Source organism: Triturus cristatus, chromosome 10 (assembly GCF_964204655.1).
Source record: "Triturus cristatus chromosome 10, aTriCri1.1, whole genome shotgun sequence".
NCBI classification, from domain to species: domain Eukaryota; kingdom Metazoa; phylum Chordata; class Amphibia; order Caudata; family Salamandridae; genus Triturus; species Triturus cristatus.
The window spans coordinates 958,997,341-959,023,982 of record NC_140593.1 but is presented as its reverse complement, the minus strand read 5'-3'; the positions used below and the strand labels follow the sequence as shown (position 1 = coordinate 959,023,982).

Genomic DNA, 26,642 nt, shown 5'->3' with positions numbered 1-26,642 from the left:
CTGTGGTCTTTGTGCCACTATGTGTGTCCCAAGGCCTGTGCCACGGAAGACAGAGAGCATTAAAATGATGTTGCAGCAACAGCTTGATGACCTCATGGCCATTGACGTCGACTCAGATTAAAATGAGTCTGTGTGTCTTGCCTGAGTAATGGCAAAAGGAGGGTCTGAGGTAATTCAGTTTTCCGATCCCGTTCGTATTTAGCCACCATTTTGTGTCTTTCCGCCATTTTGTGTTGCCCTCACTCAGGCAGCTCGGTGAACGAGGTGTTGTTTTCCCTCTTCCTACTGCAACGTGTCAAATAACCTCCTGCCTCTGTTTAAAGCTGGTGTCAGGGTCCGGCCGACTCCACTAATCCTCGTCTGGTTTGACTGATCCCTGTCTCGACTATATGTTGGTTCGCACCATTCTTTCCTGACTTTATCTTATCCTCTGGCCTTCGCTATTCTTTACTCGTATTCTCTCATTTCACAACTGTCCTCCGGGGCATACAAATGTGTCCTGCCACCTGCAAGTCGACTTATAAACACTACCACTGATTACCTTGTGGGGAAGGGTGACAAACACAGTTGGAAGAGAGGCTTCTTTGAGTTACTTAATATCTTGTTTTCATATTCTTCTCATTGGTTAACCCTGTATGCATTGGGAGTGTTCTTTGTGAATATGTGTGTTATAAAAGATTGTGCGCCACGAAGTAAAGGGGCAGTCTCCTAAGAACATACCGAGTGTACTTCTGGGACAACTGTACTTAGCTGCAGCTAATAAACCTTATCTTCTACGCCTAACAGAGTGTCCCATGTCTCTGTTCGACAAAGCAGGTGAACTCAGGAGATTAAGGCATACCCTGCGCCGCCAGGCCCATAAGGTCTAGGTTCTTCATCCCCATACAATTGCTATTTACAAGCTGGCTTGGCTGCACATAAAAATGGATGAACATTTGCATTGGTTTTCTTTTATGCACATAACTATTTGTTCTCTCTTCTATCTTATCTGCTGAGGAAGTGTTGTCGCATTTTCTCATACGTCCTCTTTTCTCAGCAGTTATCAAAATTGTCATTGTATCCCTACACAGCATTTACTAATGTATATTTAAAGATTAAACGCAGTTCATCGTTACTGGGTATTAACGTGGCCTCTCATGCATAACTCCATTCAGTGACCAAATCATGCTTCATTAATTCAATGTTTGTGATTCATTAAGACTTGTAGGGCTATTGCAGTTATACCACACCATCCATATTGTCAAGACTACACTGCCACATGAAACATGCATCCTCAATATTTGCTTTGTCTTAATGCACACACTCACCTATGGCCTACTATAGGATGGATTCTGCTACTCACTCACTTACCATTTACCCTGTAAGACTCGTGACCTACTACCTGTAGGTAGCTCACCTGTGTGCTGCCTTGTCAACTTACCTAGAAGCTTTTGCTGGGTTGAATTAACATAAGTACTTAAAATTGAAAAAGCATGTATTGGAGATGAAAATGTGTGAATTTTCAAAAATCATAAGCTGATGTTTGGATGAAAAGGTTTGAATTTCCAAGACATAATTTAAGCTGAAATTTGAGTGATTAGAAACAAACGGTGTTGGGGAGACTTATTACTAATATTATTAACTTGGTGCAAGGGGCATTGCCACTATGGCTGTTATCTATTACTCTTAAGGAAGCATTCCTAATTGACAGATCATGTTTCTTTTACTGCTGACAGCTGTACCTGATTCACTGAATAATCACTGCTTGTAATCTTTCCATATGATGGCCACTAATGTAATCTTGTCTGATATGCTAACTATTTCATCTGTAATAATATTTGCAGCTTGGGAGGATTTTCATTGAAAATAAGTAGCTCTTATTACAGAAATGGTTGTAGACCCCTGTTGTGACTCTTACATAGTGCATATGGGAGCAGGAATCCCTTTGCTGGTTACCATACTTTTAGAACCACTAAATTAGCTTCAGAAGGGCTCAGGTCAAACTACTCAAAACATTTGTTTGCTGCATATTACTAGATTGATACTGATGTGAATTATTTTCACAGTACAGGCTACACAACATATATGACATTTTTTACATTGAGTTTTCGACATCTGATGGATTAAAAGACGAAGCAGTAAAGGTAGGGAGGGAGGATGACCATGAACGGTGTCACTGTGCATTACAGGAATGGCCTCTTGGGCTATGCCACTATGTACTGCACATTTGTAAATTTGCATTTGTTACATGTTCCACCATTTGCAGCATAATTTGCAGATTCAAAAAAAATGCTGCTTTCAGCGCAAATTTGTCAAATATTACAAGAACTCACACCAAACCAAGCTAGACAAATTTGCATGCACCAAAACTCACCAGGAGACGATGGAACAAACTACTACAGACACGGAGGTCACGTTGCAGGACATAATGACAACACTAAACAAGGTACATACATCCTTGGAATCACGAATAGATATGGTCTCTGCGGAGATCTACCTAATACGTGCAGATTTAAAAAAAATGAGCACCAGAGTGGCGGAAGTAGAAACCACAACAATGACTCTTTGTAAAGATACTGCCGCACTTAAACACCAAGTAAACCAACTAGAAGCTGAAAGCAAAGCTATGGCCGCAAAATTGGATCATTACGAAGGCCGGTCTAGGCATAATAATGTCAGAATCATTGGTGTGCCAGAGGGGCAGGGGGGCCAACAGTGGACCTATTTGTAGAGGGTCTTATCAAAAAATATCTGCAACCACGAGGTCTATCCCATTATTTTTCAGGGGAAAGAGCCGTGTCCCGTGCGGCAGACCAAAACCAGGTGCCCCTCCGAGGCCCATACTTGCCCGCATCTTTAACTTCCGAGACTGCGATCTTATTCTTCAGACGGCCAGGGCGGCTCCAACGGTACGCTTTGAACACAGTACGATAACCTTTTTCTTCTTTAGCGTGAAAATGGAACTGAGGAACCGCGAACTTAAATACTCCATGTTATTTCCTGTCAAATTGAGAGTGGAAGCAGAGGAAAAAGTATGGTTCTTCACAACACCGGAATAGGCCCAAGAATGGCTCGAGGGCTGGCGCTGAGTCGTCAACCCTGGAAAGGCCAGGAAAAAACAAGATTGACAACCACCTGGGACAATACAGTCAGAGCTAAAGGAGGCAGTGTCGACAAACGCAGAATGGGATACGGGAGGCTGAGAAGGAGGGGATCCCCCCCACACAAGAGACTAGAATCTACTGTATTAACCCTCCGAGAAGATGGACCTCCATGCGAATTGAGTTAAAATGATACAAACTTCAGTGAAGACCGTCTTGAAGATAATAACTGGTAACTGGATGAACAGTAACATCTAACACCGCTCCTGGAGAGGCAAGAGACGCACAATGGACTGATGTCCTGTATAAACTAATTTGTTGTCACTGTACTCTTGGTTAGTTATGTACCTCACTGAAAATTGCCAACTTGATGTACTTCAGATATGCGGATGTTCTGGGGGGAATACTGGAGGCGTTTCCCCCCTACAAAGGTAACAGGGAATGGGTATTAGGCACTCGGCACCGTTGGGCAGGCGGGTAGTTTAAAATCCGTCATGCAGGGGGCAGAGGGAGGGACGGGTAATAAGGTTCGACAATTCTTGTTTAGTTTGTTTTTACTTTTTGGTATGGTTTGCGATACGACTTGCATGTTTCCAGGCGGAGCCTCCACCCCACTATCCAATCCGGGCCTCTCACACGGATGGCTCCCATGACACAGACATCCATTCGGGCTAACCACAGCACTCCTGCACCCATGACACCCCCCCCACATGCTCAACGATTACCACTCATCTCATGGAACGTAAGTGGCCTAAGAGACAAGTTAAAGAGGGGACTTGTTTTGCAGTATCTCAAGTGCCAGGCACCAGCAGTGGCCATGATACAGGAAACCCACGTGGTGGGGTCGACAGGTAGAGCCCTTGACAGATGGGGCTTTAAATTGGCAGTCCATCCGGAATTCACATCAGGTTCACGAGGTGGGGGGATCCTAATTAGGAAACAATTCCCACTTATCATCAAACAAGCTCAGATGGACGATCAAGGTCCTTTTGCAACCGTTTCATGCCAGTGGGAAGGACGCACAATCAACATGTTTACGGTATATATCCCCCCCGCACTCCATTTTCTGGCCTTTCCGGCACTTAATTCATTCCTACACAGACTTCCAGAGAAAGAACTAATAATAGGGGGCGATTTTAACACTACCGTTGATGGCACTCTGGATCGGACACCCCCAGACAGCAACACGGTACACACTCCAACTTTGCAAAGTTTTTGGAGGCAATAGGCCTGATAGACTTCAAGCACACATTAGCGGTTTGTAGGGGAAGGTTTGGGGGGTGGCTCATTTACCCGAGGCATCTCGGACTACTCACCCGTTCTTGCCAGATATGCATTACACGCCCCAACACAACACTGCATATTCCAGGTATATCCAGGCTACTTAAAGAATCCCAAGATCTGGAAGGGATTGATTACCACCACACAACACTATTTTAGAGAAAATTAACCCTTGGTATACTCCCCGCTTATTCTATGGGAAGCATATAAGCCTGTTCTTTGAGGGCAAGCCATCTATTTGATCTCAGGCCACAAAAAGGAAAAAGAAAAAGTGGTGGTGGCCCTAGAGCAAGAAGTGAGCCAATTAGTGGCAATGCATTCCCAAAATCCCTCTGACACAAATACACATCAACTACGTATAAAAAAAAAAAGAATATAAAGAGCATCTGTGGGAAGACGCGTTAACCAGGCTAACAGCCACTCGGCACACGATATACGAAGTTGGGGATAAAGCCGGCAAGCTCTTGGCCTGGCTGGATAAACGAGACTGACCGGTGGGTGGCGAAACTCCGACTTGACACTGGAAAAACCATAACAGACTAGCAGAAAATAGTAGATACACTAGTGCTTCATTATGAGTGCGTTTATACCCCGACAGACACAGTAGAACTAGAGGATGCGACAGCATTCCTCAAGGACATACAACTTCCCACACTGACAACGGATGAGATTCAGGTGCTAGAAACAGACCTCACAACAGAAGAACTAACATTGGCCATAGGAAACATAGAATCAGGGAAAGCCCTTGGGCCCAACGGCATCCCCATCAAGTTATACAAGAGAGCTGTAACCAAAATTACCCCACACTTGTTAAATATGTATCGAGCCAGCTTGGTGGAGTGAGAACTCCCCAAAGACCAACGCATGGCAACAATAGTGGCCATTCATAAACCTGGAAAACCGGACCAAGAGTGCACATCTTATTGTCCCACATCATTGATCAATGCGGAGGCCAAGATCCTGGCCAAAAGGCTGGCCAATAGACTGACACCTTACCTAACAAAGTTAGTGCATCCGGATCAATCCGGATTCATACCGGGTAGAAATACAGCATTAAATTTGAAGCCCCTGCATAGTATAAAAGGTCGTAAACACACCATTCAGGAACAGGCCATTATATTATCTCTTGACGCATGCATGGCCTTTGACACAGTCGAATGACCCTTCCTCTTTGCTGTCCTTCAGCATATAGGGTTCAGGCCCAAATTCTGCTCTTGGATACAGCTGCTATACACTAAACCGCTCGCGCACGTAGTGGCAAATGGATATATATCCAACAAATTTCCCCTATTGCATGGAACAAAACAGGGCTGTCCCTTATCGCCGCTCCTTTTCGCCCTTGTGTTGGAGCCACTAGCAGCCTGGATAAGAAGAGACCAGATTATCCGTGGGCTCCGCTGGGCAGAGGGATGGGAAGATCGCATATCTCCATATGCAGATGACGTTCTACTATACATAGCATCCTCAAAATGCTCGTTACATAGACTCTTAAAAATATGCGAAACATACGGAAGATACTCTGGATACACCATTAATTGGAATAAGTCAGTTATATATGTCCTGAATGGCCCCCCACCAGCGTTGCCTAGAGGATGTGCAGTGGAGGTGGTAGAAGACAGCTTTAAATACCTGGGGATTCATATTACATCTGACCCGGATGACTTTATGACCAGAAATCTTCTAGAGCCCCTGAAAAGATTGTGTCAAGATACCAAACACTGGCAATCCTTACCCCTAACCCTGCTAGGAAGAGCTGCACTCTTCAAAATGATGGCACTCCCCAGATTACTTTACGCCTTACACAATACCCCATTCTTGGTTCCTGTGTCATACTTTCGAACAATAGAGACGGAGGTGAACAATCTCCTTTGGAATGGTAAGCCGGCTGGGTTAGCCATGGCTAAATTAGTTAAAAGTTGGTACGACTGAGGCATTGCACTCCCAAACGTACAGACATATTATTAGGCCTCCCAATTGATTGTGATTAATCAGTGGCTCCACTCCCCCCAAGTTGACCCTGCTTATCGAGTAGATAGACATGTCATAGGAGTGGGAGGAATCAGCCAAGCACTTTACAACAAAACACGGAAAACAGCTCTCATGGGACCCACTGCACATATAGTCCAAATATGATATGCTGTACTGAGAAAATTAGGCTGGGAAAACAAGATAACACAATCAACACCACTTTGGGAGACCGGTAGACTGGGCAAACTGGGCAATAGTAAAGGGTTCAAACAATGGGACACAACAGGAATATCAAGGGTGGGTGACCTTTGGATCACAGGACAAATTATTGCATTTAACCAACTACAAGACCAGTATGAGATGGCATCTACTGAAATGTTCCGCTATTTGCAGATCAAGCATGCACTTGAAGCTGTCATCCCGCCTGACACTATCCTTCTGGAAGTCTCTCCACTGGAGGATAGACTCTTAACGGAATATATGAATAAGAAAGCCATATCCCAAACCTATCGTAAAATTATTAACAACCAGCCAGATCCTACACAGTCTCTCCAGGAAAAATGGCAGGCCAATGTTGGGGAATTGGATGACACTGACTGGCAGGAGGCGCTTGAATCCCGAGGGAGGTGGCGATATCTTCAAAGTTACGCTTAATACAGCTTAAAGTGCTCCACAGGACCTACTTTACTAGGGTGACCTTATGTAAGATGGGAAAGACCGATAACCAACTCTGCTTGCGGCAGTGCGGCGCAATAGGCACATTCTACCACACCATATGGGAATGCCCAGAAATCACGATGTATTGGGAGATAGTTATGAGCACGATTACACAGGTTAGTGAGTCTCCTGTACCACCGAAGCCTAAGTGATGTCTCCTAAATATATGGGAAGCAACAGACCTGAATCATACAGCTCAAGCTTGGGAAACACTAGGCATGAGAATAGCCAAACGCAACATTGCCAGACATTGGTATATTGATATGGATATTGCCATGGTGGGTGAAAAGGCTGTGTATATATTTACAGAGGGTGCCCCAAGAAGTGGGAACGGATGTGGGAAAATGGAACACACTCAGGTGAGGCATCTGTACCCTACCATTGATGAGGTCCTCACTAGAAGACAGTTAATATACCAGGATGCCACAGGCGAAATAACTCACCAAATGTATATGTGTGATAAAAATGCATACCTGTTGTTGGAATGATGTAAAGTGGAGCGTGGATATGCTATATGTAAGTTTAGTTACTACAAGCAATACTATTGCAAGCCAAGTACCCAATAAAAAGAGCTTTAGAAAAAATATATATTACAAGAGCTCTAAATATGAAATTTACTGCTGCTTCTGCAGGTGATGTATTCTTTATCATGAAAATGTTTTTCTCAGTTCATGCTAATTCACAGTATTCTGAAAGCAACTTTTATTAAAGGAGGTTCAGGATTTGAATAGGACCCAAACATTCTGTATGTCTTTTGTAAGAAATGTTGGGTCTGAAAGGGAAAAATACCTAAATGTTTTGCTTTTTTGCTTTTGACCTCTGCTGTAAGCCTCCCCATGAAGTCTCACTCAGTGCTTTCCTCCTGTTACAATGGATTTTAGCTGACACCGTCATTTTCTAAAATAAAGTCAGCTGCTATGTATAGCTGGGGTAGAGAGAGAGGAGTAGTTGTGTGCTTCTCTAACTCGGTCTGACATCTGAATATAGGTAGTCCTGCGCAGTATGCATATATTAGACCCAGATTAAATTGGTTGTAGCCTTATGATTCAAAAGGGGATCCAAACACAAATGTTCTATTTGTTTTTATGTACATTTATGTTTAAACTGTTTTGCACTTGGGATAAAGTGTACCTAAAGTGGAACTTTTCATTGGTACAAAGTACAAGGTCATTGATTAAACCTTGTGTATCAATTACTGGGTCACAAACTCATATCAGGAGTCTATTTTACTCTATATGAGTTATTTCACATACTTTTAAGTTGTGTACATTTCTTTGAGCCAGACTTAATGAGATTTATGCTTGGGATGCCCTGCTGGGAGACTGCATTTGTCTGCTGTCCATCTGGCAGATCAAAACCTCAATGGGCCCATCCTAAAGAGATTAGGCGTCTCCTGGCTTAGAAAGGGGAACAGGTGGAATTGCCATAGCTGTTAACAGCACCTCCCTCTATGGTTGCTTGCAGGATATCTCAAAATGGAACAAAGAGAGGACAGGAAAGGTCTGTTTCTGGTTTCTTTGAAGTTTGAGATAGATGAAGAAATAGGTTTGTAAGGAAAGATTATGTCACAGAGTGGGAATGTGCTACAGTTTTGAAGTCAGCTTCCATCAGGACCCACCGCAATCCACCCGCCACAACTCCACCACACGCCTCCCTCACACAAACCTGGACGAACACCGCCTCGGGACCTGACATCGCAATTGCCATCCCGAAGGCTACAAGATCACCCGAAATGACTGCCCCAACCACCCCGGAGGAGGCATCGCCATTGTTCACAAATCCAACCATAGACTGAGCACCCACAGCGACAGGCCCTCAGACCTGATGGAACACCTTAATTTCAAGATACAGACCAACCCGACCACCACCCTCCTAGGCACCCTCATCTACAGACCCCCCGGATCCTACGCACCTTTCTCTGACTCTATCATCGACATCATCACCCCACAAGCCATCATCTCTACCGACTACACATTTCTGGGAGACCTCAACTTCCACCTTGATAACCTCCAAAACCCCAACTCCTCCTCCCTCCTGGACAACCTCCTCAACATCGGACTCAAACAGATTGTACCATAACCCAGGCACTAAGTAGGTCACACCCTCGACCCCATCTTCACAGCAGGAAACTCCATCACCTTCAGCCACACCTCCGAACGCCCATGGACGAACCATTGTTGCATCCACTTCACCTTCAAAACCAACACCACCCGCAAATGTCCACAACAACTACAATGCAGGAATTGGAACAAGAGCCCCAACGACCGACTCACTGCCTCCTTCAGCAGCTCCGCTCCCACTGCCACGGACGACGACCCAACCACCGTCACCTGAACCTTGCACAATTGGCTCACCAAGTGCGCCAACACCATCGCCCTCCTCAAAAAAACTTCCAACCCACACGCCAAGAGAGCCAGCTGGTTCTCCGTCGAACTCCGAGAATTGAGATAAACCTGTAGACACCTCAAAAAGATATAGAGGAACTCCAAAACCACAGCAGACCTTGACAACTTCAAAGAAGCCCACCATAAGCTCATCAGACATACAAGGAAGAAAGCACTCCAAGACAGAATCTCCGCCCACGCACACAGCAGCAAGGAACTCTTCGGCATCATCAAAGAGTTCGCTCAACCCAACAGTGAGACAACCGACATCCCTCCTCCCAGGACCTCTGCGACAGAGTCAGCGCCTTTTTCCACCACAAAATCAGGACCATCTATAACAACTTTGACAACAACAACCTTCATGCGGAACCTACAACCACCATTCCCTACACCACGCAGCCTACACTCGACATCTGGATAGCTATCTCCATCGATGACACCCTGAAGACTATGAAGTCAGCCCGCTCTGGGGCCCCCGATGGACCCGTGCTCCCAGCACATCTAACACAGAGCTGCCGACCTCATCGCCCCAGAGCTTCGTCGACCACTCCTTCGGGACCGCCTCCTTCCCTGGCTGGAAACACACCGAGATCAACCCTCTCCTGAAAAAATTTCGGCAGACCCCACCGACCTCAAAAACTTCAGACCGATCCGTCAACAGCCAGCTCACCTCCTTCATAGAGGAAAACATTCTTGAGTCCTCCCAGTTCCGTTTCAGGAAAAACCACAGCCCCGAAACCGCCCTTTTCGCCACAACAGATGTGATCCGCTCCCTCCTCGACAGAGGAGAGACTGTGGCCCTCATCCTCCTGGACCTCTCTGCAGCCTTCAACACTGTAGCTCACCGCACCCTAGCCTGCAGACTACACGACGCGGGAATCCGGAACAAGGCCCTCAACTTGATCCGATCATTCCTATCCGGCAGAACACAGCGGGTCAGACTACAACCCTTCCTCTCGGATCCTACACCGACCACCTGCAGAGTTCCCCAAGGATCCTCCATCAGCCCCACCCTGTTCAACTTCTACATGGCCCCGCTCGCACCCATCGTCAGATCCCGTGGACTTAACATTGTATCCTACGCAGACGACACCCAACTCATTCACTATCCAATGAACCCGACATCTCCAAACACAACTTCTAGGAAGGAATGGAAGCTGTGGCCAGGTAGATGAAGAACAGCTGCCTACAACTCAACTCGGACAAAACCGAAGTACTCATCATGGGCCCACACTCCGATGCCTGGAACGACACATGCAACCTCGGTATCATCCTGGACTCTGAACTCAAAATGGTCCGCAAAATCAACGTCGTCTCCTCCTCCTGTTTCCACACTCTCCGTATCCTACGAAAGATCTTCAACTGGATTCTGATCGAGCACAGGATAAACGTCACCCTTGCCCTCATCAGCAGCAGACTGGACTACAGCAACACACTCTACACCGGGATCAACAAGAACCTCACCGCAAACTCCAGAACATCCAGAATGCCTCCGCCAGACTAGTCCTCAACCTACCTCACCACTGCCACATAACCCAATGCCTGCAGACACTACATTGGCTCCCCGTCAAGAAGAGAATCACCTTCAAGCTCCTCACCCACGCCTACAAAGCCTTCCACAACGCCGGACCTACCTACATGAACCACCGCCTCCTATTCCACGCACCGCAAAGATCCCTCAGCTCAGCCCAGCTCTCCCTTGCTACGGTGCCACACATTAAGAAGACCAGAACAGGAGGCTGTTTCTTCTCCTACCTTGCAGCCAGGGTATGGGAGACCCTCCCTTTCCACCTCCGTCGGACACCAACACTCTCGAAGTTCATGAGGGACCTCAAGACCTAGTTCTTCGACGAATCAGGGTTAACATCTGAGAGCTGCGCCCCCCTAACGCCTTGAGAGCCTTCGGGTGAGTAGCTGCACTTTAAGAACCCTGATTGATTGATTGATCTTAGATTCTGCCAAGATTACTGTGCAAGTCATTTGGATGATCTCTGAAAGTGCCTGTTAGAAGTAGGGGGATTGAGTGTATATATGATGTGCCATCATTGGATTGTGCAGGTCACTCCCATTTTTTAAAACTCTCCACCCTCATTATAAAGCCCTGCACAGGAGAGAACAGCTGAGAAGAGGAACACTAGGAGGGAGACAGGCAGTGATCACTGTCTGGGATGTGGAGTTCCTGCTCTCGACCTATTTTCCTGGACTCTGGTGGTCTCTAGGGCTTGTGACACTGGCTCCCTGATTCCCTCGCACTATTTCCCTGATTGTCTCCTCCTTGATTACATCACACGCTGCTCACAGCTTCCCCTCCTGTATAGTCCCCCAACCATGACCTCTGCTGCACCGTGATGAGGGGGACCCTCCTATGCAACTATGGTCTTGTTCCACTTTCCGTGCTGTGAAGTGGCTGTGCAGGACTATGGGGGAAATCAGTCTTCCCCACCCAGCCTCCTCTCGCCAAGTATCATGTAGATGTGAGGACTGCAGGCCCACATGGCCTTGGGACACCAGTGTGGTCGTGTAAAGGAGATACGCGGCTGCCTGAAGAAGGCAGGATGATACTCGTCCAGAAGTTTGTACGCCCAGTGGGCCACATCACGAAGTGTACAAAAAGAGAAAAGGATGTATTTGGCAACACTGAGCTCCTGCAGACAGTTTATACGGGTTATCCGACATATGCTCCATCATATGAGCAAGGGGACTGAATCCATACCATATTTTTATTACATCAATGTGTTCTATTTTGATTCGTTGTATGTAAATTTATCTTATGTAACTATCCTTAAACGTGTCATGCCCACATCCCTCTTTGATCTAAGTGGGCACTCCTGATTCAAAACATAGCTGTGAGGAGCAGGATAAAAGAGGAGCACTTTTTTGATCAAACAAAGTGTACCTGTTATTTTGTTCTATGATGAGTGTAGTATTGTGTGTGTTGTAGTATTTATTTTACTTTGGGCGACCGAAAGGTCAGAACGAATAAAATGGTGTTCCTTGGTCTCCATGAGATACTAAATCATTAATTTTAGCGAATAACATTTTGAATGGTATCTGCTGAATATGTACAGTTTTATTTCTATTTCAATACCTTGGTGGTAAAACGTTCGCAAAGGCAAAATGCTGTAATATACTGCATAATTTGCTATTGATCGATTTTTATGCTGCATAAACCAGCCAATCAGTAGCATGATTTGATTTTGCATTGCTACATATTTCCTGTCATCATGATTATATGGAATAAAGCATTGTACATAAAAATGTTTTTGCAAGTCACATTTGGGTTCTGTGAAATTATGAGGGGAGCTTGGATACTACCTCGTTTCCTGTTTGATCATTCGTAAATTTTAATATCTTTATAGTGGATGGAAAAGGTTAATTTATGGTAAATATATTCAGTAGCGGCTTCCGCAACAAAAAGTGGTAGGGCAAGGGGATTAATAATAATTAAAAATAAAAAGGAAGGGGAGGAGCCTAGCGTGGGACCAAGATGGCCGCGTGAGCACAGAGCTCCCGCAACCCTCGTTCCCTCCGGCAATTATCCTGGGAAAATCCTGTGTCAAATATCCGGAATACTGGAGATGAACTACTGCTGAGGCGAGCGTCGTTGTCCGGACTGAAATCGTACACCGGAGACCGAAGTTGTGACAGGTTGAAGTTTGCGGCCTATCCCCCGGGAGGTGCCCGGGTCTCGCGTTGGCATGGGCCCGGACACTAATTGAACAACAGCGGCTGTGTGCGGTGCGGATCATCGGAGGGGGGCTGTTTCTACTTTCACTTTCGCTTTCTCTCACAATTACGTGCCTCGGCCCGTGAGTGTCTTGGACAACAGTTGCCTGTAGCTCGGCCTGCATATGCATGGGCTTGCATCGGAGACCCGGATCCAGCGGACCTCGTGTCAATTGCGTGGCTGAGCGGCCTGTTTTTGACGCTGACTGTTCCGGGGTTGAGGATGTCGACCAAATCGGAGGCCGACAAACAGAAGCCCAAGAATACCAGGCGGGGGGGCTACACCCAAACCAACAATATGGATCGCTATGCCCAGCAAAAGGGATCGCCAAGCGGACCGGGGAATCTACAGGAATCATCGGGAGACGGCTCGGTCCCCGCACCGGAATTGACACTGCAAGATATTATGGGCGCCATTGAGGAGATGAAGTCCTCTATTGGGCAACAGTTTGAGGCCCTGGCACACAAAGTGGACACCATCTCAGTCGACGTTAATTTGCTCCGCGCTGACCTGGGGAAAACTAATGAGAGAGTAAAATCATTGGACCAAAAAACCACTAGCCTCACGGGGGACGTCTCTGATCTGCAAATAGAGGTCCGCACACTGAGGACTACCAACGACCTCATTGCCCGCAAGATGGAGGATTTTAAAGGCCGGGCGAGGCGCAATAACGTGCGCATAGTTGGCGTTCCGGAGAAATCGGAGGAGCAATCGGCGGACCTGTTTGTCGAGGACTTGGTGCTTAACCATCTGGCGCCTAAGGGCCTCAGCAAGTTCTTTGCGGTCGAGCGGGCCCACCGAGTCCCGGGCGGGAGGCCCAAGGTGGGAGCCCCCCCGAGACCGATCATCGCCAGGATCTTCAACTTCAGGAACCGCGATGCCATCCTGCAGGCGTCACGGGGGTCCGGACCGGTTACTTTCCAGAACACTGCAGTGAGTTTTTATCCTGACTTCACCCAGGCGGTGCAGAAGCAACGGCAGAGTTTCCTGGGGGTTAAGAGGAGGCTACGTGAGAGGGGCCTGAAGTATGCCATGCTCTTCCCAGCCAAGTTGCGCGTCGAGTACGAAGAACGAACCTTTTTCTTTGGCTTGCCAGACGAGGTTGGGGAATGGCTCGACACATTGCCTCTGCGGCGGACTAGCGGGGATCATGCTGGCGGAGCGGAAGGAAGCCATGTCGCAAAAGAGTGAGGACTCTGGTGATTGACCATTCTGGCCAAGCTCGGGACAGTGGTTCGCTGATTTGTTTTCATTGCTAGCTATTGTCCGGGGGTGGCGAGGGCACAATGGGATCTCTTTCCTCCTACGGGGTTTCTTCTTGTAGATTAGCTTCTGCTAGGGCGACAGGCACACTGCAAGTTGGGGGGGCTTTTAGGCTTATGCAGGGGTGCAGGGTGGGGGGTGGTTTGGGCTTGTTGGAGTGTTTGTTGTTGTTTTTCGTTTTGCAAGGTATCGCAATGCAAGTCTTGTGTGCTGCTCTCGGGGATGGGCGGGGGTCTCTTGCCATTTTGTGATGGGGGTAGGGGTTTGAATATACTTAGTTGGAATGTTAATGGCTTGGGGGATCGTATTAAGCAGGGGATTGTTCTGCAATTTCTGAAGAGGTGCTCTCCTGACATAGTTTTGCTGCAGGAGACGCACCTGATAGGCAACACGTGTCATGCTCTCAATAGAAAGGGTTATAAATTCATCGCTCACTCTGGGTTTTCCTCGGGATCTCGGGGGGCTGGAATACTTGTTAGGACCTCGCTGCCGTTGGAGATTGATTCTACTACTGTTGATGAGAGGGGGCGCTTTGCGGCGGCTGCGGGGAGATGGGAGGGCAGGACACTGGTTTTGGTCTCTGTTTATGTCCCTCCTGGCCTGCAGGCCGCCACATTTGCCGACTTGGGGAGGGCCATGTTGGATCTCCCCGAGGGAGTGTTGGTAATGGGTGGTGACTTTAATGCAGTTGGTTCCGGATTACTAGACAGACATCCGCCAAGGGACCCCGGGGGGGGCGCAGAGATGGCTCCCAGATTTTACTGATACACTAGGTTTGGTTGACTGCTGGAGGCTGCTACACCCCGCTCAGCGGCAGTATACTTTTCACTCTGGGGCGCACGGCAGTCTCTCTAGAATAGATTATGTTCTCACCTTGGCTGCCCACGCTTCCTTGGTGTCTGAGGCTAGGCACATGGCCAGGGGCATCTCCGATCACTCGCCGGTGTGGATTAGTATGGATTTTGGCCGTGGCGCGGCAGGTAGGGTTGCCCCTATTAACCCCTGGTATTTCCGTGACCCTAAGACTCGTGGAGCGTTGTTGAAAGCGGTTGATCTTTACTTTTCGGAGAACCTTGGCTCGGTTACCTCCGCGGTGTCTTTGTGGGAAGCGTTTAAAACAGTACTGAGAAGGGAGGCCCTCTCCTTGATAGCGGATGTCAAACGTCGGAGAGATGCGGAGGTGGCGCAGATCGAGGCTGAGATAGTGGCATTAGATTCTGTCCTGGAAGACGAGGTTATGGCGGAAACACTGCATAAGTTGAGATTAAAACAGTCTGAATATAAAGCACTGGTGACAAACGCGGCTAAGGTTCTTAGCAGGGACCAACAAGGGCGATTGTATGATGTGGGCGACAAGGCTGGGAAATTAATAGCGTGGTTAGACAGGAAAGAACGAGTGAATAGAGTTGTGCCTGAACTACTGACGGATGGCGGGGATATTGTCACTGAACCCGATGGGATAGTCCAGTGTTTCGCGGACCACTTCCGCATGGTCTATACGTCTGTGTCGGACAAGCCGGAGGAAGACTCGCATGAACTGCTGCGAGACATTGCCCTGCCTTGTCTATCCGACGTCGACAGGGAGGACCTTGATGGTGACATCACCGCGGATGAGGTTGCAGTTGCTATCCGCTCGCTATGCCCGGGCAAGGCCTCGGGCCCGAATGGCTTGCCGGTCGAGTTGTATAAACTCAGACCGGATAAGATTACTCCGTATTTGCGAGATATGTTTGTAGAGGCGCGGGAGCATGGGTGTCTTCCATTTGACCAACGTCTGGCGACAATAGTGGTTATACATAAAGATGGCAAGCCCCGGAACAGATGCGGATCGTATAGGCCGATCTCCCTACTCAACGCTGAGCCCAAAATCCTCGCCAAACTGTTGGCTAACCGTCTGATCAGGGTCATTGGGGACTTGATCCACCCGGACCAATCCGGGTTTATCCCACACCGCAACACTGCGTTGAACCTCAGGCGACTTCATGGCGCGCTCGCGAGGGTTGAGACGCTGCGGGAGTCGGCCATTTTGGTGTCACTCGACGCCACGATGGCTTTCGACACTGTGGAATGGCCGTATCTGTGGGCAGCGCTCACAAAATTCGGCTTCGGACCGGGTTTTATAGGCTGGATTAGGCTACTTTATGAGGAACCTTTGGCTAAAATCGCGGTGAACGGTAGGGCGTCATCTCCGTTCGAGCTTGGGAGGGGCACCCGGCAGGGTTGTCCTCTGTCGCCACTACTGTTCGCTCTCGCCCTTGAGCCGCTGGCGGCATGGATTAGATGGCAGCCAGACATAAGAGGGATCCGATGGTCGCCAGACCACGAGGACAGCATTTCTTTGTATGCAGACGACATCTTGTTATACTTGACCTCGCCTCGGAAATCCCTCATAGTGGTCTGTGACGTTTTGAAGTCTTTTGGTAGTAACTCGGGTCTCGCCATTAATTGGGGAAAGTCGCACCTATATGTTCTCAGTGGGGACACCCCTACCGTCCCGCGGGATTGATCCATCCAGATCGCCCAGCGGGGCTTTCTGTACTTGGGGATATATATTTCCACAGACCCCTCTGTCCGATACGAGAAGAACCTCCTCCCTCCGCTGTCACGCTTGAGACGGGATGTTGCGGGTTGGAGGCGGCTACCGCTCTCCCTCCTAGGCCGCGCCGCATTGTTTAAAATGATGTCTCTTCCCCGGTTTCTCTACGCCTTACAGAACACCCTAGAGTTAGTTCCTGCCTGTTATTTTCGTGAGGTGGAGAGCCTCCAGCGTTCGCTGTTATGGGACGGTCGACCGCGTATAGCTATAGCAAAGTTGACCCTTCCATGGTATGACGGGGGGATAGCACTCCCTGACATCAGAAGATATTATTGGGCTAACCCAATTGGGAGCGATCAACCATGGGGTTTACGGTCCGGCGTTGAACCCTGGGTTTGCTATGGATCGGTGGCTGTTGCGCGGGGGTAATTAACTTAGGGCGCTGTATTCCAAATCATTGGATGGGTCCCTCACAGGACCGACCAAGATGGCAGTGCATGTGTGGAAGGCGGTTACAAACTCGTTGGGCTGGAAGGACAGACTTACCAAGGCTACTCCGCTTTTTGAATCCGATATCCTAGGGAAATTATGGCACACGAAAGGGTTTGAGAAGTGGGACCTAATTGGGATTTCTAGAGTTGGGGATTTGCTGACTAAGGGTAAGGTGAAATCGTTTGAGACGCTGCAGACGGAGTACGAATTAGGGGGTACTGAATACTTTCGATATGCCCAGGTGCGTCACGCTCTGCTATCTGTTCGTGCCGAGGGGGAGGCCGTGCCTGAGTCTTCTCCTTTGGAGGATCGGATTCTGGATGGTCATATGCCGGAGAGTACAATCTCCTTGATTTACAAGAAGCTTGTAAATGTCCGGACCGACCTCCTCCTTGATGTGCGAGAACAATGGACTAGGGATGGTCTCGAACTGGACGATGAGGACTGGCAATATGCCGTCTCCTCTCCGAAGGAGGTTGCGATCCCGGCTAGACTGCGGCTGGTGCAGCTTAAGATACTTCACAGGGTTTATGTCACGGGGCCCCGCCTGATTCATATGGGTTTCTCTGATGATGGCTTATGCAAGAGAGGCTGTGGGATGTTGGGCACCTTTCTACACATTATTTGGGAGCGTGGGGAGATCGTAGAGTTCTGGAAACAAACTCATGATGTGATGGAAGAGGTCACGGGTATCGCACTCTTCCCGGAGGCAAGACGATGCCTGTTGAATGTCTGGGGCCCCACCGACTATGATGCCGCTCAGACCCAATGGGTGACTCTGGGGAATATGGTGGCGAAGCGAGATATTGCGCAGCTGTGGGGATCCCAGAGACCTCCCACCTTGGTAACATGGATGGAAAATATGGACTGGGGCATGTTCCGGGAGAAAATGGTGTACAGTGCCCGGGGTCGCCCTAAGAAGTGGCATAAGATATGGGGGCAATGGAACCATTATAGGGGAGATATTTGTGTGCCCCCGGTTGCTGAGATGCTCGATGTGCAACTTTCCCCCTAGCTCTACTCCCAACTATATACGTAAACTGTTCATAACCTGGAGTCCGTGCCCCTGCTTTCCCCTCACTTCTTTGGCGTGGTGTACCGCTCCGCTGATGGGAGTGGGACCTCGCCCCAGCTGAGAACTAGCGCATGCTTATTATATGCTTTGCCTTGCTCGTGTTTTTATTTTTTGGTTTACATTAAAACTAAACCTTTGTTACTCCTGATGTACGGATATGGACCTTCCTACGTATTGTTCCCATCGTGCTGCCGAACCTCCAGGATGTCGGCTGAATAGCTGTGTACCATGTTGACGTAAATAAAGGTTTTTTAAAAAAATAAATAAATAAAAAAACAGTAAAAAGGAAGACTTACCTGAAGCCTCCCCCGTCACTCCTCGGTGTTCTCTTTCTGGGTCCCAGCAGACACTGGAACAGCATCACAGACTGACCGTGCAGTCCCCGTGCTGCTATCAATCTATGAGAGCAGCGCGGGGATCGGCCTGAGTGGGCTGGTTTGATGCTCCATTGGGCTGATTTGAAGTTCAATACAGCTAGTTTGGAGAAACCTAAGACGGCCGGCCAAATACACATGCGCACTGTGCTCAAACCAGTCCTTCTGCCCCCTCCCATGGCCCCGCCCCTCCCTACACACGCTGGCTCAGCCAGCAGGTGACAAATAAAACGATGATGACTATCGTTTTATTTTTCATCTGCTGGCTCTGAGGCAGTGGGGCGATGCTCCTCCGCCATTGCGTAGGAGCCGCTCCTGAATATATTGTCACTTATTGTCGTGGTCCACAATACAAGTGATCGCCTAAAAAAATGTAACTACAAATGTTGCAAAGTTCCTCTTTAGGTTTACATGTGAAAACTACGAAGACCACGATTTCAACATAAGGACTTCACAATAAATATAACAATATTTTTCTTTATCCTAGATGGGTTTACATGAAGATAATGAATACTTCGATTCCAGTGGTCTATTTTACAGTGCGGTGGATTGCATCAAGACAAACAATTCCCACCTGCTTGAAACACTTTGCCACGATAACTTTTCTCTTTTGAGGTATGATCACTAATGGATGTGTTTTGTAAATTTGCATCATTCAACAGTACATCGTGTGAATGTTCGGATATTTACATTAGTGCACTTGGCATCACTGCTGTGATGAACACGAGGAAACTACCCCGCGAGACAGTCAACGTAACACAATGCTACTGGCTGTGTTCTGAGACCCCACTTTTGATCTCACTAGTGACTCCCAGTCTCCCCACACCCACGTTTTTCCCTGCCTCGCTCTAGTGGCAGACTGCGCTCCTCAGGGGCGGGTAACCCATTATCTTTGGTGAAACCTTTCTAATTTCCTTGTCATTTATTTACAACCATACTCACTGATTATCGCTGTGATTTCATTTAAGAGTCTGTGTAACTCACCTTGTTAACTTAGAAATGTTTGAGAGCGGCAAAAATAAGTATTTGGTCAGCACAGCAGTGCCGAAAGGTCAATTTCCACTGCAATTCTTGCAGTTTGACTTTTTTGAGTGAGAATCTTAATTCTCGGCCTTTCTTATGTACTTTTCTGAAGAGTCTGATATTTTGTGCTGGCATACAGGAATTCCTATCCGAAAAATGGGCGGGGAGTACAAAATTCCCAACTAATCAGAATTCTAACTAACTATTCTATGGTATCAGTAGAACTTTCACAGATTTCTGTTATATGTCAAATTCAGCCTTCAGTCCACTGATTCGCTTCTGCAGATTTCCCTGATATGGCACAGACATACCAAAACACATCAAAGAGGTAGCGTAATTCAACTGTCGTCTAAGTTTTCTACGTGGCACTGAGAGAGACGGAGTGTAGGGGCAGTGAACCACCCTTAACGAATGTGTGACTACAGGGGGTCGCCCTCTTCTCCGCTGCCAGTTTTAGCACCTGACTCGATAAACTTGTTAAAAATTGAAGAGTTAAGTTACCAACAATTCCAAATCTCCAGGTGGAGTAATAACCCAAATTGGGAGTAGTTTAGAAGGGGTAGTTAGAAAAAGAGCATAGGGATCCTTTTAGTCCTGATGAAGGCCGGATAAAGATGCTATAACCGGCTGAAACATGTCGACCTCTATGCAGACGGGGGGGTGGTGAGTACATTATTAACTCACACCACCATCATCCGTAAATCTTTTTAGCCCTGACTAGGGAATCTATGAATACAATTATTATACTGATATCTCTAAGTCAGTTTTAATATCACGAATCTCTGCACTTTTACAGGATCCTTTCTTTTTCCTTTGTGTCTTTATCATTGTTGTATTGTTTACCCCTCCCTATTGCTCCGTCTCTAGCGTTGGTCTGCGCAGAGACGTTAGTAGCAGCCCTATGATGAAGCATGCCACAACTTGTTGTGGGTGAGGGCAGTTTTAACAAATGTGGTGTGCTCCCCCGTTTGACGACGTCCAACAAAACTTAGACGACAGTTGAATTACCCTACCTCTTTGATGTGTTTTGGTATGATACGTGAGGAGGACGAGGTAGGGTGTATCCTTCTCCCCCTCTTTGTTAGATTGTGTGGATTATGGCACATACATGCCTAGGGTCCTGCTGGAAGGAGAGGGCAGCAGAGAAAATGAGGGAGGCCTTGAGTAGTGATGTCAGCAGCACATAGGTATGCTGATAGGGTGATAGGCAGTGAAGCCAGTCAACAATGTATCTTATTGATCCCTTAAAGTCTTTCAGAGCATGTAAGTCGGATTCAAGCCATTAACCTTCGTGGCTGAACAACTCTGTGATCAAAATTAATTGATTTTGGCGTTGACTATTGTGTGATCTCATATTGTTTGTTGGCATGTTTCATAATATGAGTACATGGTGCAATAGTGCTAAAGTCTTTATGATGTGGATACCTTAAATAGTACATTAAAATCATGAACATTTTAAAAGAAAGATAAAAACAGAGGGGCTTATTTAACATGGGAAAAAGTGAAACACGGGCGGCGCAAGGGGCTTGTAAATAAGCCCTAGAGTACGTTGCCAATAACTCGACTGTAGTCCAAGTGGTACTTCCAACATACAAAAACAATTGTGTATGTTGTCAATATATCTTGAACTAGAGTCAAGAGGTATCTTAATTTACAAAAAAATAATAATAATAATCACACCTACGGACTGAAAAGTATATAAAATGTGCTATTTATAAAACGAAAAAGATGGTTAAGTGGCCTGTTTTTCCTTCATGTACCACTTTTTAGGCAGCAGGTAAGGTTGAGCAGCCTCTCACTGTGGACTCCTTGTACACCTCCTACAATGGCACGCTTATCTCTTTTTAGCGAGTACAAGCGACTAAAACAGGAAGGGCCATGACGCATAGGACCTTAACCGGTACTCTGCCAATTTGTGGTGGTTAGATGTGGGTGCAGCCCTCTTTCTTGCCACCAGCTGAGGCAGTAGTAACAGCAGAGATGGCTCCTTTCCTAAGTATGTTAATGCCTGGACCTGCACAAGATTTCCTACCTCTCAGATCATTTAACTAACTCTCAGCTGGTGGCCCACTAGTGGAAAAGTACTGGAGAAGGATGATGGAGGAAGCAGGCAAGCATCTTGCTGGAAGGACCAAAGTGAAGATCACTGGGGGATGGCTTGGCTGCAATGTGGAAATTCAACGCATATGATTAGGACACCTGCAAAACTGTACAAATATCTTCAAATACTTAATCCCTAGCATGAAACCCATTCTCTGTGTAAAATCTGCTTTTCGCAGGCAGACCTAGGGAATATTGGATTTTTTATTGCACTTACCTACACTTACAACAAACAGCATGTGCCCTGTGGTTTGGCAGTTCGGGCTCGACTGTTCCCACGAAGCACAGGGTCAAGACTGATTTGCATATGGCCAGGTCTAAACTAGGGTGGCATGGTGAGCAAAAGAATGATGGATTTATCCAGATCTCTTGACTGGGGGTGAATGTTTCGATTTGTTCTGCATTCCGTTCATCACTTGTGTGTCTATCGCTTTCTTGCCCTAAGTGCGCTCGGAATGCCCAGACGTGGGTCCCGGGCTCACTGTGCCACTGGATTCAAGCTATCCAGGCTGATAAGGGGTGAAACCCCGAAACTGGTCTTCGATGCTTGCATCCGGTCCAGGGAGGACCTGGCTTGGCAGTTCAGGCTGGACTGTTCCCATGAGGCACAGGGTCAAGATAGATTTGCATATGGCCAGGTCTAAACTGGGGTGGCGTGGCGAGCAAAAGAATGATGGATTTAAGCCAGATCTCTTGACTAGGGGTGAATATTTTGATTTGTTCTGCATTCCGTCCATCAATTGTGTGTCTTTTGCTGGGGGAAAGAGGGCCGGACTGGAAACCATTGACAGCCTAATCAAAAATCTTCAAATTTGCCCCACATTGCAAAAGGCCCTAACTTGATTCGAGCCATTGTTAGGTCATAGAGGCCCAGCCTTTCACGACAGCAGCCCATGAGCAAGCAATCTACAGCCCAGCCTTTCACGACAGCAGCCTATGAGCATGCAGTCTACATGTTAGATTCAGAGTGGCAAAGTCAGACCCTGTGCGGAATAACAGCAAATGTTGGGGAATTCCATCAAAGTGACGGCCGTGTGGCCACTCACCACTTTAGCATATTACATTTTCCTGACCATCATTCTGACCATATGCAGCATTATCCACAACTACTTCTTTTGGTGTCACTAACAAATTCAGAGAAATTAAATTCATAGCAAATGGTATGCATGCGTAAGCGGCACCTCAAATGCCTTTGAAACGCACCTGTTACTTTTTCAAGCAGATACTGAGATTTTTTTTTTCATGCAAGTCTGACTTGCACAGAGAAATATTTTGAGAATTACGCAAAATCGTTCTTGACAGTCTACTATAAACAAGCATTAGCAATGCCAATCGGTCTTCCTTTTTTGTATAGGTAGGGCCACTGGACTTATGCAATTCTGGATCCACAGCATTTTTCGTATTAGTATAGATTTGCCGCATTTGCCCCATAACCCACATTTAGCTTCATAATCTAGAGATTATAACAAAAACAAATTTTGTTTGTAGCTGAAAGGTGCAAAAGTTACTAAAACACAAAAAAAAGTGCGGCTGTGCAGTGGAACGCCTGTTGCAAAGCTTGACTGGTCACCTTTCTGTTGATTATTGCTATGTTTTTGTTTTAAATTGCTACTAATGACATGCAACCAATACTCAGGCAGTGTCTTTTGCTTTCTCGCCCCAAGTGCGCCAGGTATGCTGCCTCAGACGTGAGTCCTGGGCTCACTGTGTCACTGGAATCAAGCTATCCTGGCTGAAGAGGGGTGAAACCCCAAAACCGGTCCTAGGATGCTTGTTTCCGGTCCAGGGAGGACCTGGCTTGGCAGTTCGGGCTGGACTGTTCCCATGAGGCACAGGGTCAAGACTGATTTGCATATAGCCAGGTCTAAACTGGGGTGGCATGGTGAGCAAAAGAATGATGGATTTAACCCAGATCTCTTGACTGGGGGGTGAAAATTTTGATTTGTTCTGCATTCCGTCCATCAATTGTGTGTCTTTTGCAGGCAGTCCACAAGCATAAAAATGTCAAAATAATGAAGTAATACTATCATAAAATGTGCCGCATTACAACGCATAATTTGCCTTTACTTGCACCATAATGTACTCAAGCCTGAAGCATAACTTGGTCCATCCCTGCTGCATAATTCCAGTGGCCCTGTGTATAGGTGAGGCCGATTGGCATTGCCAATGCTTGTTGATCACGAGGGTGCCACTCAAACAGAAAATGTTAAAACATAAATGTGGACATTAATTCGGAAAAAAAATATTTTCACGTTCACGCTTCTGGTCTAATGTTTATAACAGTCGTTGGCAAATTCGCGTGTGTACCAAGCACTATTACCAGTTCATGTGTAGTGTTTCCCATAATCCCTGCACCCGGTGTCATTAATTTGGTAAACCTGTGTTTTTCAGTTACACGGACTCCGAAGGAAGGACTCTGTTACATCATGCAGCAGCTCACGGGAACGTCAACATCTGCCAGGTACTCAGAAATTGCTTAACTGCCTTCGTTCTGCACAAATTAAACTTCGAAAGGAACATTTAGAAGGAATAATGGAGCGAACCACACCCAAGTAAAGAGAGCAAGTTGGCAAACAAGTCGAACCAATCTTATGTTTCACACAGGATGCCAAGAAGGCTGAGTCGTACATTTTAGCTCTTAATAAGCACATTTTTTCATATCGCTGTATTTTAAATTCGTGCTTATATGTGTATGTGTTCGGAGGTTTTACGAGCTAATATTCATGTTAATATCTTCTTAGGCGCTGTGTCTTACACGTCATTCTATGCCTTGTGAAACCACCTTTTATTTCCTATATTTGACTTGGCTTGTACATTTAATTACTAAGTTGACTTTATAATGGTGTGTCCAGCACTTAACTGTTGATGACGGTTGGTTGGGCCACTGCAGGCTGTAAGAGAAGTTTTAAAGGAATCCTTTTGCACGGACGACAAGGAAGGCGCTTTCAGAGAGACGCTTTTTAAGCACCTTCTCCTCCCACCCACTTTTATGCTGCAAATAAATTTCAATTAGTAATTGACTGGTAGAAGGTGATGGAGTCTGTGAGGAGTATTTGTGTATTCTTATGCTGAGTTGAACCATAAACATCAGGACGTGGATACCGTGCCGTGCAAGAGGCCTTTAGCGATGATCGATCGAGGTGCACAATTCTCTGAAAAGACAAAAAACTGTGCGGTGAGTGTGCCATATTTAAATGTGTTTGAGAGCGGCTCAGGCATTGGACAATTCTTTGGCGCTGAGCCACTGAAAATTAAATAGCGCTGTTGCTGCATCTGGAGGATGTAGTCGGTCTTTCCTTTTTAGTCCGAGTGACTTTCTTAGGCGCCTCTAGATGATTCTCCCTAGAGCTCTTCTTTTCACATGGAGGTTTGATAGGAGTTACACTGGACGAGCTGAGAGGAGGTATGTGTTACAGTTAGCGCTCTAGCCTTTGGCTAGAGCGCAAGGTGAGAAGGCGTAGTTTGCGCTCACGTCGGCGGACGTGAGCGCGTGAGTATAAAATAAAGGGGCGGGCGAACAGGAGGCAGTTCGCACCCGACTATCACACTGGGTCCGTGTATTTATTGCGCGCTGCACGCGCTAGGCCCCACGCACGTGGCGCGCCCCCAACATGCCCCAGCCCCTGCTGCACAGCAGTGCTCCAGAATATCACACTGGCGACGAGGTGGGCCCCCACCCCACCCCCTTCCTGCACTGATCTCCGAGGCTACAGGCAGCCCAGTAGCTCCTCCAAAGAACAGCTGCTGTCACCGGAGACGCACACACGACCTGCCTGGAGGTCGCGAGGCCACACCACCAGCCGCCGGAGCAGCAGAAGGCCTGCAGGCCTGAAAGGTGCATCGCCCAGCAAGGCGGCGCGACGCGTGCCAGCATAAAAGTGGACAAGTTTGTTGAGGAGGTCAGTGGCAATTGTCCTGGTACGCCGAGCACGTGGTTCCTGCGCCGCGATGAGTGACACGGAACAACAGGACCAAGCCAAAGCGCTGCCCCATCACCCCCCATTCAGCGAAGCCGCTGACCCCACGACAGCTGCCCCGCGATGGCAGACCTGGCTGGGCAGACTGGAGAACTATTTCATTGGTTCGAGGAAGACAGACGGAGCGGTGAAGAGGTCCCTCCTACTCCACTACGCGGGGGAAGAAGTATACCTCCTTTTCAAACACCTGCCTAACACGGGGAACCAGGATGACTACGCGGCGGCGGTGGCGGCTCTAAATGCGCACTTCGACCCGCAGGTCAATCCGGACTATGAACACTTTAAACTCCGCCAAGCGCGGCAGCGCGAAGGGGAATCAGTGGATGCCTTCCAGGCACGGTTAAGAGCCCTTGCGGACACACACCTCGTAGGTGACAGGGCCAAAGAGGAAATTAGGGCGCAATTGATACTAGGGATCCGGAGCAAGACGCTTCGTGGACTGATACTTCGCAGACCCAACATCCCGATGAACGATATCCTAGTCCTGGCCAGGACGCATGATCTGTCAGCGGCGAGAGCAGAGGAAATGGACCAGGCCCTAGTAAAAGGGGTAGACAAACAGGTGGAAGTGAAAACAGAAAAGGCGGATGCGGTGCGAGCGCGGGAAAGACCACATAGGCCCCGAGACCGGCGACCCCCAACCCA

At 47.5% G+C, this 26,642-nt stretch overlaps 1 protein-coding gene across 3 annotated transcripts in view; it reads left to right on the top strand.

Annotated features, from left to right (window-relative positions):
- The window catches only part of LOC146796323 (uncharacterized), a 354,882-nt gene that overhangs the window by 303,307 nt on the left and 24,933 nt on the right, over positions 1 to 26,642 (top strand). For all 3 annotated transcript variants that reach the window (XM_085628847.1, XM_085628846.1, XM_085628845.1), the window contains exons 13-14: positions 19,385 to 19,512; positions 24,412 to 24,481. In XM_085628847.1, coding sequence (XP_085484973.1) covers positions 19,385 to 19,512; positions 24,412 to 24,481 — 198 coding nt within the window. The remainder of the gene's footprint in view (positions 1 to 19,384; positions 19,513 to 24,411; positions 24,482 to 26,642) is intronic.